At 35.4% G+C, this 18,397-nt stretch overlaps 1 protein-coding gene across 1 annotated transcript; it reads left to right on the top strand.

The window, feature by feature from the left end:
- Positions 1–6,168: 6,168 nt before the first annotated feature.
- On the top strand, positions 6,169–16,128 carry SLC7A9 (solute carrier family 7 (amino acid transporter light chain, bo,+ system), member 9). Its single transcript, XM_010006165.1, has 12 exons — positions 6,169–6,273; positions 7,389–7,536; positions 8,447–8,689; positions 9,025–9,150; positions 9,474–9,573; positions 10,206–10,250; positions 10,580–10,703; positions 12,408–12,511; positions 13,339–13,435; positions 14,196–14,345; positions 14,931–15,105; positions 15,955–16,128. Exons 1-12 carry the CDS (start codon positions 6,169–6,171, stop codon positions 16,017–16,019), a joined length of 1,482 nt encoding a protein of 493 aa, XP_010004467.1. The 3' UTR covers positions 16,020–16,128.
- Positions 16,129–18,397: the final 2,269 nt, after the last annotated feature.

Raw genomic sequence — 18,397 nt, 5'->3', positions numbered from 1 at the left:
CCCTTTCAGAATGTATACATATTCCTGCTTCTTCCCTATGCATCTGGTTTATTACTTTGAGAAATAAAGCCAGTTTGACAGAATTACTGATAAATTCATACTCGCTCCAACTAATTCCTTTATAGTCCAGTGTAAGCTGTTTCTGCTATGCACAATTGTTCTGCAAAGAAACAGAATATTCTTCCTATTTGCACAGGTAACAGCTTTCACACATCTTTAGAGTGCTGAAATGAAGAATTAACTATCCTGCTCTCAGTAGATAATCACCTTGCATTTAAAACAAGTTCCAGACGCACTCAAGTGTGAATCTGTTGGAATTTTGCATAAGCAAGTAAATAAGCTTGGTTAATACACAGGTATTGAAGAAAACTGTATCTAAACCCCCCCCCGAACTTAGATTTTTTGGCCTTGTTTCGTAGATACTAAGTATAGATACTATACTAAAGCAATGATTTGGCTGTTCTCTTCCACAAAACCTACCCATGCCCATTTATCTTTCCTCTGTTATCCACCTAACATTGGCAATTTTACCTCAGCAACTGCTGACAGAGCATACTGAGACTGATGGACTGCACTTCATTTACTGTACCTTCCAGTCTGTAAACTGAGCCAATGAAGTAGCTTCAGCTTCGTTCCACGAAACATAAAAAACCAGAAAGTTCTTAAATTCCTATCAAGAAACTGAGTACCTGTCTCATACTCTGCATTCAGTTGTGTGAATACCAGGGAGACTGACACTCAGCAGACACATTAAGATAAACATGCCCCAATGTCCTATGAACTGAGGGTCATTCATTTTCTAATTTCTAGCCTATTGGAAAATGTCCCCCTGCTCGTTTGTAGAAGTCACACAAACCCAAAGGTTTTCTTTTTCCTCGCCTCTGTTTTTATCTTCCTAGCAAGAACATCGCTCCTCACAGCTCAGAAAACAGCCCCCTAAGATTTTTCACCATGAAAAATTAATGCAACTGTACCGGGACAATGTATCAGGAGTTCTAAGGCTTTTCCTCTGGGACTACAAGTCTTTGGCCGGCCAGGCACAGCTCTCCATTTAGAAGAGCTCTGAGCACTCATCCTACTGTGCAAATCTAATATGAATACATACAGTAAAAATTCTACAGTGTCAATCAGCTTGGATCTAGAAAAGCTGATGCACTTTGAAGGCTTCTTTACCTTTACAAACGTGGTTTCTCAGTGAGTGCTTCCTGAAGATTTTGTTAGGTCTGAATTGTTTTTCTTGTACTCAATTAAGTTGTTTTACATATTACATGTTTGGCTTTGGTAAATTTAAATTGAGACTTCAAAAGCAAATAAGCACAGAGCATCATAACCTCTATGGAGTGCTGCAGTGTTTGCCTCTTTCCTCCTCACCTAGAAACAGGCACGCTAAAGATGCACTGTCCCAAAGCCAATGGTAGCTGATAACCCTTTGAGGAAACAACAATGCAACCTGAATTTTGGACTCAGAAAGGAGATCAAAGTGAGACGCTGGTTCCTCAAAAGGAACAAGAGTAAAGCTGTGACCAGGGGAATCACTAATCCTGAAACACTTAAAAACTTTAGCTCCTGAAAGCTCTGAAAAAAACGAATTTGATATAGTGAAGATGTTTTTTTTCAGAGACCACCAAAATTCCTTTAGAGTATCCTTAGAAATAGACTCCTTGATTTTTTTGCGATCTTTTGGCTATATGACATATCCAGCATTTACAAGTTTATAAAGCATCTCTGAACAGCAGTGCCTAAAAAAAAAAATACAAAAAAATATTTGTCTTACTAAAAAACGTGCACTATTTAGGCAGTTCTAGTGCAAAAACTTCAGCAAACCTGCAGATTTTTCAGCAGCCTTATTTATCACATGGGCAAAACCAACTCCAAGAACTAAGAAGGGGAAAAAAAATATTTTAAAATGTATTAAAAACCCATATGGGCATTGAGAACTACACAGTGATCTTTCCTATTGATTCCCACAAGATGCCAAGATCTTGCAATTCAGTAGCATGACCCAGCACTGACCCAGTTATTAAAATCTATTTAAAAAGACATATTTCTTATATCCCACTTGCAGCATGCCTGCAATCACTCAGAAAAAAAATAAAAATATAAAATGCATTTAAGCATAACAGTGGTGAGGTAACTTTTTACAGCACATCTTTTACTAGTAAGACTCAAAGAAGAGCAAGTGTAAGTAAACAAACTGGTCCTTTGATTAAAATTAAGTAACCCATTAAGTAGCAAGGTTAGAATGGAAAGTACCCCTGCTCAGATACTGCTAAGCTATAATTAAAATCTGCAAGTTGGGATGATCCTTACCATTTACTCAAATATTGGTCAAAGCAAAACGTGCATTACTGTAAGCAATAAATACCAACCCTAACAAACATTAACCTTTATTATTAGTGACTAAAGATAATAAAAGGTGTATTTATTGTTATTTCCCAAATTAAAGTTGAAAATTACTTTTTACGATTTAATTGGTACATAGCACTTGAAAAGGTTCAAACTACACTGTTTAGACATGACCAGCCCCACAGAATGTTTGCTTCTGCAGCTCCTTGGAATTTGAACTCCTTGAGCTCTTCATCTGGGTATATGTTTGAGGGAAGGAATCTTTTCCTAAGGCTGTAAAATGCCATTTCCCTTGTCAATGCAGAAAACAACAGTAGAATCCTTGAACTCAATGTTTGTTTTCTTCTTAAATGACAGAGGAAAAGGATTGTTTGTTTGTTTTCTTCTTAAATGGCTGAGGAAAAGGATTGCTGGTAAAACTGCAAATCCTTTAACAAGTTTACAGCATCCCAAGATTAACCCCTAAAACAAATCTAGCCAATAAATGAAGGTACTTTTCCATTTTTACAAGGAAACAGGCTAGTTAAGGTCAAGTCACAGGCAGAGATTTAAGACACTTATTCAACAGATGGGAAGTGTATCCAAATACACATTCCAGGTCGACCTAAGAAAATGGTTGCTTAGACAAAAACCCAAATAACATCTTTTCAATGTTGTATCTGCATAAACAAATTAAGAGTATGGATCTTATGTGGAAAGGCACAATATCTGAAAACATGATGCATATAACACACATCCACACAAAAATTTCAGATAATCTAGCACTAAATCTATACAAATATCCTAAGCAAAATATCCTAGCAAAAACTGTCACATTCCATTTTATTTTCCTCAAAATTACTTGAGTTTCCACACCTCTTTTTTTTTTTTTTTTTTTTCCTCTGGGGATTCCAGTGTAGAGATGATGTGAAATACCTGCCTACTTCATTGTGAGGGAAAAAGCCCAATAGTACGATGCCCCTCCTTATTTTCTTTTGACATTAGGTATTTCAGTAGTCTCTGTGGCATTTCAGGAAAAACACAGGACTTATGAGAAAACTATGGATCTTGATTTCAAACTTATGAGCTATAGAGAACATAGAGAACATAATATCCGACGCCAAACTAGGCATCTGCAATCGATGGATATAGAAACATGAGTATATTTAATTACAATCACAATTACTATGACAAATATTTTAGATTGTAAAAGATGCATAAAAAGAAATAAGTTGTTGATAGCTGGCTTTTCATACGCTTTGTAGCAGGACTATCACTTTAACACTCTTTAGTTTCTTTATCTGTAGGAAAAAAACTTTTTTCCAACCATCTTTCAGATGGTAATTTTTGAACAAGTTACTTAAGATGGAAACATTTCTTTTGAAGCTTAACCCTATTTCTGTGAGAACTAAACAAGAAAAACAGACAGAGAAAAGTAGAATTGAGTAAAAAAAGATAAATACATCTTTGATTTTGTTTCCAAACTTTATATTACTTCAAGTACATTTAAGTACAAGTTTACGTAACATTCACAGTACAGTCTGGCTCAGGCACCACAAAATATGGCAAATACAATCCCATGTCAGTGCTCCACATTTTCCTAGAGTCCATTTTTAGTCACAGATTTACATCAACATTACAAAAGACAGCAATTACTCTCGATTAAGCCTGCATGCTTTAACAGAAGGTTAAAACCAGAACGACTGTCAAATCATGCCATGACCCAGTTTTGTTGATAACCTGGTTAAGCAGTTTGGCCCTAATTCCAAGCCTGTACTGGTCCTGAAGCCGTTATGCTAACAAGGTAACAATTCTAACATCAGCGACTAGTTCCATTCTACCTTTTAACTTTTAGTGGTTTATTGAAAAAATTAAGCTGAAGTTAGATCAGGTTGATCAGGACTTCCTGGTTTGGGTGTCTAACAGGAAACAAGCTCTAGAACTGCACTGCCAAATCCAATGTAGTGAAACATGATTAAAGGTGTTTTGCAAGTATTTTAAGGATGACTAGTTGGAATGGAAGAAGCTACTTTACACTTCAGCATTCAGAGGATCTAACAGAAGTCCTTTCTAACCATGACAATTCTGTGATTTTTCCTGTGTACACATCTGTATAGAAATAGAGAATGACATTTTTCACTAAAGCAAAATTTTAAAACATTTACAACATTAAAATATAATTTGAACTACAGATGAAGGGAACAAACTGCCCTCATAGCTGCCTTCAGGTTAATGAAAAACAAAGGATCACACTTTTCTACCTTCAAGATGAAAATATCGACTATTTTTATAGGATGCAGCTAACACCTGGACAATGTTTTTAATGTACCCATAAAGCAACAATTACTTCAATGCTATCTTTCCAAAATATTTCTAAATTAGAAATTGTTTTATATAAAATTTTCAAAATACCCTTCAGATTATGGTTCACTCTCACTATGTAATATACTACTTAGGTACTGGACAAACACTCTCAAGAATTGAAGAAAGACTTTTTTTTTTTAAAGATAAACTAATTGGACTATTGGTTTACCTGTGGTTCCTATCTCAAAGCTTCTTGGCTGAGAATGGGTTTAATAATTACCATTTATAACCTCTGTACTTAAGCTGCTGCTTGCTTCTGCATGTTCTGGTTTCAGACATGGACATTTCTTGCAGTCTGACTGGCTGGTAAATCTAACGGAAGAAATAACGAAATACACTAGACAAAGATCCCTGCAGCCTGAATAACACCAAACAAATATAAATAAGGTAAGTGAAAGTATTAATTGCTACAAGACAACGATTAAACCACTTAAATACAAAGAGAGAAGCTGGGCACAAAGCTGTAAAAAAAAAATAAAAATTTGGTGACCCAAGCCCTGCATTTCTTACATGGGCTGTTTTCTACTGTAGGTTTAATCTTGAAATTTGGATTCTTATTTCTTTAAAAACTCTTTAATTCAATATATAAACCGTGTCTTTATAGCCTAAATGTTTCTGAAGATAAGCAGATCTGACATAGGTGTTCTGGAAATTTAAAATGCCACAATTCTTGTAGCCAAGAATTACTGGATACCAGCTGAGTTGCCTAAACATGGAGCATTTCTGAATTACTGTCTGTATAACTGCAACATTATCTTTAGCATTCAGATTCTAGTAATCATAGCTGTAAAGTATGAGAAGTGAGTTCTGACTTAATTAACTTTTAAGAATCAGAAAGCAAGAAAAGCCCTCACACAAAAAAATAAACATAAAAATCACAAGCCTAAATTTAAATTTGAAAACAAACTATTTACATTCCAATTCTAAACAGAACAAAACGTTCAGCAGAAGACATTCACACTGAGTCAACATGAAGAAGACTGGTGACTCCTTTTGAGGCAAAGAGCTGCTAAGTAGACAATTACAGGAGACAACACTTGGTTTAGCAGATACTTGTATCTCCAAGGAATTGAGAAGGCCTAATTTATCGAAGATCAGAAAGGCTTCCTAGATAAGAAAACAGACTAGCTCTGGGAAGAAAGATTAAATCCGTCTGGACCTCCGGAGGAATTCATTGTTCCAGAAAGGAAATCCTCTCAACTAAATGTAACCCAAGACAGAAAGACACTGACCACCAGGTGGGTAGGAGAAAACTCCACAGCAAATCAGGTGGATGAGGTGAAGTAGATTAAAACCTCTTCGATTTAATCTCCAAGTAGGTAGGTAGATGGAAAGTCCTTTGCTTGTGTGTTTGTTTTCTGGCAATATTTAACTACACGATTTTGGACCCACGTATATCAGCAAAACTCAAGCGAACACGAAATTTGCTGGACTGATATTTTGGTTTTATTTCCTTGGAGATTTCAGTAAGTCAACGAAATGGGTGAAGGCAACTTGAGGAGAAGAAAAGCAGAGGACAACGGGAACGAAGATGGACAGTCTATTCGGAGTCACGAACCCCAAACAACGAACCTACGAAAACAGGCAAAATTTTTTCCTCCTCATCCCACATGCAAGCGGGGCCGGCAGAGGGAGGCGGGGTGTGTGTGTGTGTGTGTGTTTGTGTTTGTATCTGTGCACACGCAGAACGGCACAGGAAACTGCAGATGTGCCCCCATTTAGCCCCGATGTACCAATATCCTGACAGTGTGGCTGGTTTACATTATAGGAAACGGCTCATTACTAGTCTCAGAGCTCCGCTATGAACACAATTTAAAAATACGTATTTTAAAATATTTATCTGGTAACTTTAAAGCTGATCAAGTAAGACAATTTATAACCTTCACTGTTTTTTTCCACATGAACTTCTCAGAGGCTGAAGCAGATTTGTTCAGCCCATTGCTCCTGGAAGTTTTGTTAGCCTTCACAGCCATAAAATAGCCATACTTGTACAGAAAGAAAATTGAGAATTTGTCTCCTAAAGCATCTGCAATTTTCTGGAGAAAACAGATGTGCCACTTGCTTCAGGAGAGAGTGGAATCCCTCTTAAAGTAATCTGGATAAAGGTTCTCTATATGGTTTTTGTTTGGTGCCAAGGCTGGCAAGATACTGAGATGCCTCAAGTTTTAGTGGCTTCACGTAACTACAAAGTCAGGAGAACATGATCTTTTAACCACTCAGCAGTATCAAGATAACTCCTGTGCACACATACCTGAAGCAAGTACAGGGAAAGAATTAAGAACTGCTGAAAAAAAAAAAAATCCATCCAAGAAAGCAAATATCAGAAAAAAAATAATAAAAAAATCAGAGTTCCTCAAGTGCTCTTAAAAGAATTTCAGTGGAATTTCAAAGAGTGGAAAGGAGCTATTTACCAGTACAAGGTTACATTTGAGACCCTCATAATCCAAAAGATGGTTTAATAAATCAAATACACAGGCAGGGAAAGTCCAAATAACCACACTTGTGGAAATGGCTGGTGTACACGGTGTGTATGCATTTTGGGAAGGAATGAAACTTCACAAAACTGAATATGTTACTTCGTTGAAGTTCCATGTTGAAAGCTGAAAAGTGTCAGGAATGACAATCACTGTAATTATACTGAAAAATACTTAGCTGAATTATTAGAATTACTTTACTAAAATGTTTCCTTTTGTGTCAAGGTGGGCCTCATCAGTGGAATCTCTATGATTGTTGGTACAATTATTGGCTCTGGCATTTTTGTTTCTCCAAAATCAGTACTTGCCAATGTTGGAGCTGTGGGTCCGTGTTTAACCATCTGGGCAGCCTGTGGAATTATTGCAACATTAGGTGAGTCAACAGACAATCTGAATCTTCACATAAATCTATGTATCTATTGTTTCTAAGTACTACTCTCATTTCACGAATTAGCTATAATCAGTCATATCCTGTTAAGTGTTGCAGTACTCAGGCAAAATTTCAAAATATGTGCCCTTTATAAAAGAAAAATTCAGGTTTTGAAACAATAAATCTCATTTTCAGTTAATTTAAAAAGTTTTAAAAAGTTTTGCTTACTTCATCAACTAACTGTAACAAAAAAAATGCTTTTCTACATAAATCACAAGCAAAATGTGGAGTTTACTTGCAGAGAGCTTGGTATTGCTATTTTTCTACTTGTGTAATTGTAAATCTAATTAAATTATCCATACATTTAGCACTAAGCACCTCAAAGTATTTCCGGAAGTAAAACAAAAGGGAGCTGAGCATTTCATCAGGTGCAGAGCTTATACTAGAAACCTTTAAGATGCCAGCTACTTCATTAAATCTAGAAGTATCACTGCACTGCAATGCTGAGCTTAGTAGACACTTTACTTCAAAACCGTGCAGCAAGTAAGTTCTTTCAAATTTCCAAAAGGTAGATCAGCCAGTGCAGTTGTCACTTAGATGATTCTTCTAGTGCTGGATTCTTCAACAGAAAACTAATCTGGAATCTGAATGTTTGTACTTATTTGCTTAAGTCTTAAAGAGTAGGTAAATTCTGGACTGTAACTTAGTCGTTTGAGTGTACTTCTTTCCAATTGCTCACAATTGAAACTTTATTTTGCATGTACAGTAAAATGTACAGAAACATGAAAAGAGTAATAATGCAGTGTCAATTTTCTTATTTTTTCTACCTATTAAAAAGCAAATATCTATTCTAGTCAGTCACAGCTTAAACGTATGAACTGAACCAGTAGTAAAAGCTCTCCTTGCTTTTCAGGGGCACTTTGTTTTGCTGAGCTTGGAACAATGATCACAAAATCCGGGGGAGAATACCCTTACCTTATGGAGGCATTTGGCCCAATTCCAGCATTTTTGTTTTCTTGGACAAGTTTACTGGTCACAAAACCCAGCTCATTTGCAATCATTTGTCTCAGCTTTGCGGAATATGCATCAGCTCCTTTTTATCCTGGTTGTGACCCACCCCAAGTTGTCATCAAGTGTCTTGCAGCAGCTGCCATTGGTAAGATTCACACCTTTAAAGAAAGAGACAGGACCCATAGCTGCACAGCTCATCAATGAATGCATTTAAGATTTCAGCAGGTTAATCTTAATGAAGACATCAGGAAGCCATCCTAGGCTTTTGTTCTTCACTAAGCTAGATACAGCTGTGGAATGAATGCTTATCTCTGATAGAAAAGGAAGAAAAATTAGGTGTGGAGATATTTTTTCTGTATTTATCACAAACAAGTGGGAGAAAAAACGCAGTTCAGTAAATACTGGGGGGAAGTTTTAAGAAGCAACTTTTCTTTCAATTCTGACAAATTTAATGCAGAAATATTAACTTATTTCTTTTAGTGGTAATTACAATAGTGAATTCACTGAGTGTGACACTGGCAAGCTACCTGCAGAATTTCCTCACAGCTGCTAAAATGATCATTGTCACAATCATTATTGTAAGTGGACTTGTTCTCCTTGCACAAGGTAATTAAATAAATTTTACTTGCAAAAATTAATTTAGTTTCTGCTATGACCATTAAAAAATGTTGCTCTGATCAAAGTGACATAACAATACAGCTCCTTCTATGCATGTTTTAGTTCCAGAGCCTCTGGGAACAATGGTATTTTCTTTGAGAGAAGGGGCAGTGGGAAATACACCACTACACACCAATGCATAAAAATTGGTATTAACTGATTCTAACAGTGAAAACAGATCTTAACATGAAACTGATAAAATGTTTCTTCATCTGGTGGGGAGTAAAGGGGCTAGTTTCAACACTCATCAATAACCTATGTCTTATTTGCAGGAAAAACTGAAAACTTTGAAGATTCTTTTAAGGACAGTAAAATTTCTATTAGTTCTATTGGTTTGGCATTTTATAATGGACTGTGGGCATATGATGGATGGTAAGGTATCTTTACTAGCTTTAATGGGTTACAGTTTAACCACTTTTAACTGGTTTACTTTCTCCCTGTAGAATTCAAAGACCATACATATATACTGTAGAAGTTTGTGTATAGATCCTCATTTAAGAAATAATTAAAATATAAATCTGAACTTTCAAAAAAGCAAGTCCTATTTAGGTGCTTAAAACTGATTTTATATTTAAATAGATTACTCCTTCAGCTTTTATTTCCAAACTTAAATTTTCCAACTCGGGCACACAAGTCTGTTAATTCAGACATCCATATAGATTTTTTTTTTTTTAAGAGGCAAGGAAACAGATGTCTAAATAATTATTTCAATATGTAAATACCAAGTCCTCACATTTTTAAAAATGGCTCAGTAAAAGTTTTGTTTCAATCTGGTTTACATGCTCTAACAAGAGTAAGTATTTGGAAACTGACACTGGGATAAGATGCTTGCATTTTCTTTTGTCCTACAGTTTTACTTAAAAGCCTTTGTACCTTAAAGTGTTGTGTTTTTTTCCTGAAAAAGTAAAAACCAACAACTCAAGAAATAATACTGACTCTATGTAATATATTTATATTTCAACACCTAACTGCTAATAACATTTCATGAATGTTTTTCTTTCCAGGAATCAACTAAATTACATCACAGAAGAACTTAAAAATCCTTACAGGTAAAAATATGTAGGAAAGCAGCGTTTCTGATGACAAAAATCAAACACTACTGCTGTAGAAGCAGGCACATATTTGGTTTGGTTTTAAAAGCAATGGTTATTCAATATTTGAGCACTAACAGATCTAACCAGCATATATTGCAGGTTTGGTAAGTTTGCATAAAGATGTATTTTTCCTTTTTTAAAATCCTGATTTCCATGCCTCTACAATGAAGGCATGTAAATACACTTAAAGAGCATATGGGGAAAAGTAAGAGTCCACCGTTTACTGTGATAGCTCTACCAGTGATACAGCAATGCTGATGGAGTCTTACTTTTGCATTCTTCAGAAATCTACCGCTATCTATAATTATTGGGATCCCCTTGGTTACAGTTTGTTACGTTCTGATAAACATTTCATATTTCACCGTAATGACTTCAACAGAACTCCTGCAGTCCCAGGCAGTTGCTGTGGTAAGAGACTTTATTTTGTAATAGAGCATCTGAAGAAGGCTGTGTGCATTAAATATCTTCAGCAATAACATGAGCAAAAAGGAACCTGCACTTTTTCTTAAGATACAACTCTTAGGCTGTCAGTATCACCTTCTTCCCCACTGTCTGCCATTGCTTAATCTAAACTTAATTCAGTAATATTTAAATAGTAGGTCTGTCATATCCCTAGAAAAAAAAACAAAACACAAAAATAACCAAGCAAAAGTAATGCAGTCTTCAGCCAACATTTGTAAACACTGCAGCTCAAGAGGCTGACTGTTTTCTAAAAGCATCAAAAAGATGAAGGAAAAACACCACCTGACTACTGCTTTGCTATTTTCAGTTTCCAGTACTCCCAAGAAACAAGAACATGCAAAATGACAGTAGATCAGTTTGTTGTTCTGGAGGTAACACCAAGTAGTTCTTAATTCACTTCCTCCCTTCTGCTTTTTTACTTAAAAAGCTAAGAAACATCCTTTTTACGTTACTGCAAGATGTACTATTACAGACAAAATTAAGAATTTCAAAATGTATGTAACACAGCAGTCCTGTCAATTCCATGTGGTATATTTTTATGGGGACATTTGTTTCACAGTGTTGAGAGGACATTCAGTAACTTTTTCTCAGTTAAGTTTTTGGGGAAAACAAACAGTACATAATATGCAAGCAAAATGCAGTGCAGCACCATGAAGTACATTAGTATAAAAATTGTTAGAAATAGAAACTTTTAAAATGCAGAAATTAGATGCACTTAATCTTGTTTGGACCAAGAGGCACTGCAATGTATATCAAGTTACATCTTGTTTAAGAAATAGTCCTCCTCAGTGTGCCCCCAAATTTACAATCTGTGAACACTCATCAGCTAGCACTAAACTTGTCAAATTAAATTAGAAACAAAATCTCAGAGCTGCCACTGAGCAGTACAAAAGCAGCACAGCAAACAGCAAAAGGAACACACTGTATAAAAACACGTTTGAAAGCAGACTTCTTGGTTGGCACTGATGAATATTCTACTGAACAAAGAACCCACACTGATTTTACACTTGTGCAAAATCGGAACTCTTAATTCTTCACTTACAAAAAAAGTTAACCAGACCCCAGCTAAAACCCCAAAACTTACATGTCAAAGCAGCTTCAATTCAAATTCCATTACAGTAGATGAAGGCACTCACATTGGATCTAGCCCATCCTGCAGAGACAACTACCATACCATGCCACAGACAGACACTAAAGTGTAGTGCAAGACCTGAGCAAGGCTCCCCTGTACCTGCTCACCTGTAAGGCCTGGGTTCTCATGCTGACACTACCAGTACTCCTATACAGGTTGAAAACCTCTTATGGACAGGCAGCTCTCTGCTGCAAGGTCATCTTTCTTTTTGCTTTGCAGACACATTCCCAAACCAGGTGTCTTTAGTAGATTTTGGAATCTGTATTTTTATACATCTGTCTCCTATCATGTCCTACATCTCAAACATAACATTCCACTCTATAAGGAGTGGTTCATTAATTAATCCAGGTCTTCATTTGGCAAAGATTTAATTACTACAGAAAATATAGAATATATGATTTTATTGATAACATGCCTAAGATACCCATTTACTGTACTTTTAAAGGCTCCGGCATTACTGAACATACCAAATGGTAGATAAAATGACCAAAATTATTCATTTTAATCCCATATGCCAGACATTTGGAGACAGAGTGCTTTATCCAGCCTCTTGGATAGTTCCTCTCTTTGTGGTATTTTCTACAATTGGATCTGCCAATGGGACCTGTTTTACTGCAGGAAGGTAAGCTCCCATTCTGAGTATCTTAAAATGAAAATTTTTAAAGTATGAGAAAACTTCATATACATATTAACGTATCTACACGGAGAGACATTCTTCTGATCCAAATGTGCAACATGTAATTTAAAAGTACTTACAAATCTAGCTATATTGTTTGATTTTCAAAAAGAAGCACTGGATATGCAAGTTTGAAAAATTAGAAAAGAAGTTCCCTTATTCTTAATTCAAAGCAGTTTTAGCACAAAAGCATGTTTGGTGATTTTTTTTCACCTCTCACCAAAGTTTAAAGCTAAGAATTCAACAGTTAAAAAATCACTACCAAGAACAGGACTACATCAGTAACTATAAGGATTTAAAAGACAAGTTGTTCCTTTCTATCAGTTGTTTAACATTTCCATTTACTATTTTCAAGTATTTTTAATTTCATACCCATCTGAATATGATAGGGCTGTAAAGACCAATTTTTTGGTAAAATGTTGTCAAGGTAGCTTTTTGATATGAACCAATTTACAAAGGAAGTATTTAATTAAAAGACAGTAGCTAACTTTTTTTCCCTCAAAATAATTGTAAATTAAATGTGCAAACTAATGATTCTGAAATTAATTTCAAGTTGACTACTTCAATGCTGGTTCAGAATCAGTTTCAAGCAGACTACTGGTTATTTCCCTTACTTCAGTCTACTCCAATCCTCCTTAAATCCCATTGCATATCAAAGGAAATACAGATGAAATCAGTTGTATGTAACCATACAATAAAACCAACCTGAAAAATGAATGGTATTTTCTTTTCAGTAATACCTGGGTGTCACATTAACCACCTTGTTTTGTCAGACTTGTTTATGTTGCAGGTCGCGAAGGGCACATGCTAGAGGTGTTGTCTTACATTAGTGTCAAGCATTTAACACCAGCCCCTGCTATCATATTTTATGTAAGTAGATATTATGAGAGCAGATAATCAACAAAAATTCTTAAGTAATACACACTGTCACAACCTTTTACCAGCAGTCTTGACACATCTTTGGCTAACTAGACAATAAAATTGCTAAATACATATTAGGAGAAAGGTCTATAAAAAAAAAAGACCAATTTCTCCACTTTAACAGTTTAATTCCAGAACTGGATTTTAATAAAAATGTTTATAAATCCACACCATACAAGCACATAAAATAAATTACTAGTATTAAGCAAATCCTTTATTTCACAGGATGCCTGAAAGCATACCATCACTACTCATTTCCTCCCTGTAAGCACACATTACATTCCACAAAAAAATGTCCATTCAATAAATGTATTTTTTAATACATCTAAAATGTTATTTTTTATATACTTTATCCATTTACCTTCAATGTAAACCAAAATAAATTAAAAATTCAATTGCTCTGTCAACTCCCAGTAGCTTTAATAACCTAGAAATGTATTAAGTATTTTCGTTTCCTCCAAGATACATACATTAACACATACAATTTTTAAGTTTTTTTGACTTAAAATAGAATCAAGGTTGCAAACAAAACCAAACAGAACATGGACACTATCTTTCCAGGTGCTGCAATATACTTACACCCAAATGTTTAAGCAAAGGCATTCACAGATCACACTCTGGAACACTGTAAACAAGTCCATACTGACACAGAAGTAAAATTCAGCTTTCTTTTATATTAGACTATACTAATTTTTGTTTTCATTTTTAGGGGGCCATTGCTATTATTTATATTATCCCTGGTGACATTGACACACTCATCAATTACTTCAGCTTTGCAGTCTGGACATTTTATGGTTTAACTGTTCTTGCACTCATTGTTATGAGGTTTACAAGAAAGGAACTCAGGAGACCCATCAGGGTAAGCACAGCATTCCATATGGCTTATCCTCCACTCCCATAAATAGTGAAACAAACTCTAAAGCTAAACTTCTGGGTATTTAAACAACATACTCAAGCAGTCTTCTCCTTGTTTCCCCACCCCCACTTCCCTTTATCTGAAAGCTAGCCACTGATTTGCACTTCTTTGTTCCAGTTTTGCACTTGGACAAAGCTTGTAGGAACTGGAAAAAGATGACCCAATGTTTATTTCTACTTGCACAGACCACAAGCCAAATTTCTGGGGATGGGAAACTGCAGTCAGCAGACTGCCATTAGAAAAGTACACAAATTAAAATCCCTGATCATCGCACCGGAGTTGGTTCCAGATTCATTAAAATGCAAATCTTTATGCTATAATTTGCAATCTTCATAAACAGATCTGGGGCACTGATTTAGCAGAAGAGTTTTCCCTGTCCATACTGTTGCTACTCTTAATTGTCCCATATAATCCCAGAAATTTTAAAAGAAAAAACTGCATCTGGCAATGAAAATGTACTTCAGATATTTTACTTCTGTAAAAACAGCAAAAGAATCAACAAGTAATTTTGTGCTTTGTATCTTGCAGGTACCCATCATCATTCCAGTCATAGTGACAATAGCCTCTATTTTACTGGTGTTGGCACCAATCATCAGTGCACCCGAACTGGCCTATTTGTACTGTGTTTTATTTATACTTAGTGGACTTATAGTTTACGTACTTTTTGTTCATCTTAAATTCAAGTGGCCCCAAAAAATATCAAGTAAGTATACCTCAGGCAGCCAGCTCCAAATTCAACAGAACATTGCTATGCTTCAGATTAATTTGCGTAATGAAGCTCATATATGATCCATCCCATCTAAGTCACAAGAGCTGGGGTGTGGAGGGAGGCAATTTCCCAGTCATACAGAGAGGGGTAAGACAGTGAGCTCATACTCAAGATTGTATTGCACCCCTTCCTGTGGAAAAAAGGTGATGTCTGAGTTCAGAAAAACAAAACTTAATTCACAAAAAAACCCAACACATCACTAAGAGCTCAAAAAAATCTGATTTTTAAAATGAACAAAACCATTTTATCAGTACAGTTAGTTTTCAATTGTGTGCATTTCAAAACACTGCTTTAGTAGATACACATTCTTAGGCCACAAAATACTGTGCTTCTAGCTCAATTTACCATTTTGCCACTTACTAAAGCAAATAATCCCAGTGCTGCTGAGGAAAGTGAAAGCTGTAAGAACACCACGGTGGCAATATATAAAAATTTCTTGCAGCCTCTCAACAGAAACTGCAATTGTATCAGGGAAAACATGATAGTAATTTCTACAAGGAAAGAATTAGTAGTTCTACAGACACTTAAACCCCCCTCCCCATAATATGTGTCTCCTACCCCTCCTGGGATTATTAAATACATAATTACACTATCAGAAGCATTGTACTCTACTAGAGCAATATTAGAAATCCCAGAACATTTATACTGCTTGTATTCCTCACCCTTTATTTTTTTAAGATTGAAATATCAATACAGAAAATATTCTCACTTGGAAAAATAGTGTAATTCTGAACAAAAACACAAGTCTCTCATAAAGCCTCCAAACCATTATTTTTTTTTCAGGGCCCATCACTATGCACCTTCAGATGCTTTTGGAAGTTGTTCCAGCAGAGGAAGTTCCTGAATGAACTTATTTTATATGTACCAGGTTGGTTTTAGGTGCTATACTGGTTGAAAGAGATTCAAATTGTTTTGACACACATTTATACTTTCTAAATTGTTATGTTCATACTGGTGTATTATTTTTGCAACACTTTAGTACTTGAAACATATTAAATATATAAAAATAAAAGACTCCTGAGCCAGATTACAGTGTTCAGCAGAGCTGTTTTCATAATTTGATAATTTGTTTGGATGTCTTGCTTCCTCCATTGAAACTACTCAAAATACACAAGAGAAACTTCCAATTATGAAGATGGCAAAATTTACCAGCAACACTGTTAAGATCCTTCTGATCACACCAGTGCAAAGCAGTATCATTTACAGCTTCATGTTCAACAGGACACAGACAAAGGGCAGAAGTAACATAAAACAAGACTAACTCCACTCTGTTTCTTGGACAAAATACTAGCTGTATAAAATTGAGTCTGTAGAAGTGGGAATTGAGTAGAAATGGAAAGCATGGTTGATGGAAGAGGGTTTGTTTTTAACTATATAAAACAAGATAATAAATGAAACCTTAATTTCTCAAGTATTTGATCTTTCCAACACCAAGTTACAGAACAGAGAGCAAATGCCACAGAAATCATACTCTGCATGAATGTCACTTTATATATAGATGTAAGCAGCTTTTATTTTCTCTGCCCAAGAAACTTAGGGATTTTGGGTAACATTTTTTACTGTATCTCCCCAGTGCACATGCATAAAGAAAGGAATTTTATGAAGTCACTTGCAATATTTAAAGTTATTAGCTTGAGAATTACTACTATATTGAAAGTACAAGTCTGCTCAACAACTTCTAAGCACATTCATGCTAAATATATGACACAAGAATATTAAGTGGCTAAAGATAATGCTAAAGTATAAAAAAGTTCATATAAAAGTATAAAGTTAATATAAAGCTCATACTATAGCCTAGCTCAAGTAAAGAAGCCACTTCTATCATCCTACAGCTACAACAATCTTAAGTTCCTATATATTTCATTTTGCATCCAACTACACAGAAAAGCAATAGTGAAAATACATATAAAACTGATGGGTTCTGATCAATTTGAAGGAGATTTTGCAATTAATCAGATCCATGAAAGTATCAGCTCCATGTACAGTCAGGGTAAAACAAAAGAAGAAAAGCAAAAAGGTTAAAAATGACTAAGGAAGGCAATAGAGAACAAATTTGTCATTATACCATTACATATAAAGTGCCTACTTGCCACAGTATTTTGCCCCAGCCACACTTACTACAACTGCTGTTTCAGTTGGTAAAAACATCACTTTAAACAGAAGAACTATAAAGGTTCAGGGAAAACCAAAGAATACTTTTGTGTAAGGAATTACTATCTACTCTGAAGGCTGAAATAGCAATACCTGATTGGGTTATGAGGAGGGAAATTATGACAGCAGTCCACAGGGTGAGTCTTAAGTAACAAGAAAAAGGGAAAAGCAAGCTATCTGTTCCTATTACATCTGGAGGGTACAGGACTTGAAGCAGACAGCAGGGACGGCTCCAAAACACGGAAAAAAATATTTCTTCATAAAATGTTTTACTACTGAATTCTTCAGTGCAGGAGAAATGCTAGAAGCGATCAAAGGTTTCAAAATGCAACTAATTCAATAAGTACTCCACTGAAAACCTCTTCCTCACGAAGACTGATCAAACATTGCTCAAGGCCAAGAGAATATTCTTGGAATGTATTGCTACATTTTTTACATTGTTCTTTATAAACTGGCTCTTGGCAGCTGCTAGTAATGTCTGGCTAAAATCATACATGCTCATACCTCATAGAAGAGATCTTACTTTTAAAACCAAACCAACAGATAATTTATGCCTAGATTTATCTACCAGCAGAAAAATCATCTTACATTATACTTAAGCATCAGACAATACAAGGAACAGAACACACAAAGGAAGTCACTCTGTCTCAGCACTCTTTTTTCAACTAGGTGATTTGACAGTCATCTGATTGCATCATAATGCAGAGCAAGACCAAAATAAAATATTAGTTCTCATTAAGCACTTCTACGATTGCAGCTTGGCAACTACCTGAACTCAGGCAAAGGTTATAATTAGGCCTAGTTGTAGTCAGGTTCCCAACAGCACTGCTGCTTTTAACCATAAACAACTACAACCATTTGTGTCACATGGCAGTTTTCCATCGTTATTCTTGAAATTCTTAAATATTCAAAAAGAATCAGCTTTATTATATATTAACACAGCAAAACTATAGCTGTTAGTGTAAACATATTAATACAGTCCTCCCATCCTTGAAGTAAAGGCATCCCATTGTTTCTTGAAAGAGTAATCCCCAACAAGCAAGATATTCTTCCTAGTCAATAATGCAACAAAATG

This window comes from Chaetura pelagica, unplaced genomic scaffold (genome assembly GCF_000747805.2).
Source record: "Chaetura pelagica isolate M959 unplaced genomic scaffold, ChaPel_1.0 scaffold139, whole genome shotgun sequence".
In the NCBI taxonomy this organism is placed as follows: Eukaryota; Metazoa; Chordata; class Aves; order Apodiformes; family Apodidae; genus Chaetura; species Chaetura pelagica.
The sequence above is the reverse complement of the archived record's forward strand: the minus strand, read 5'-3'. Positions and strand labels throughout refer to the sequence as shown.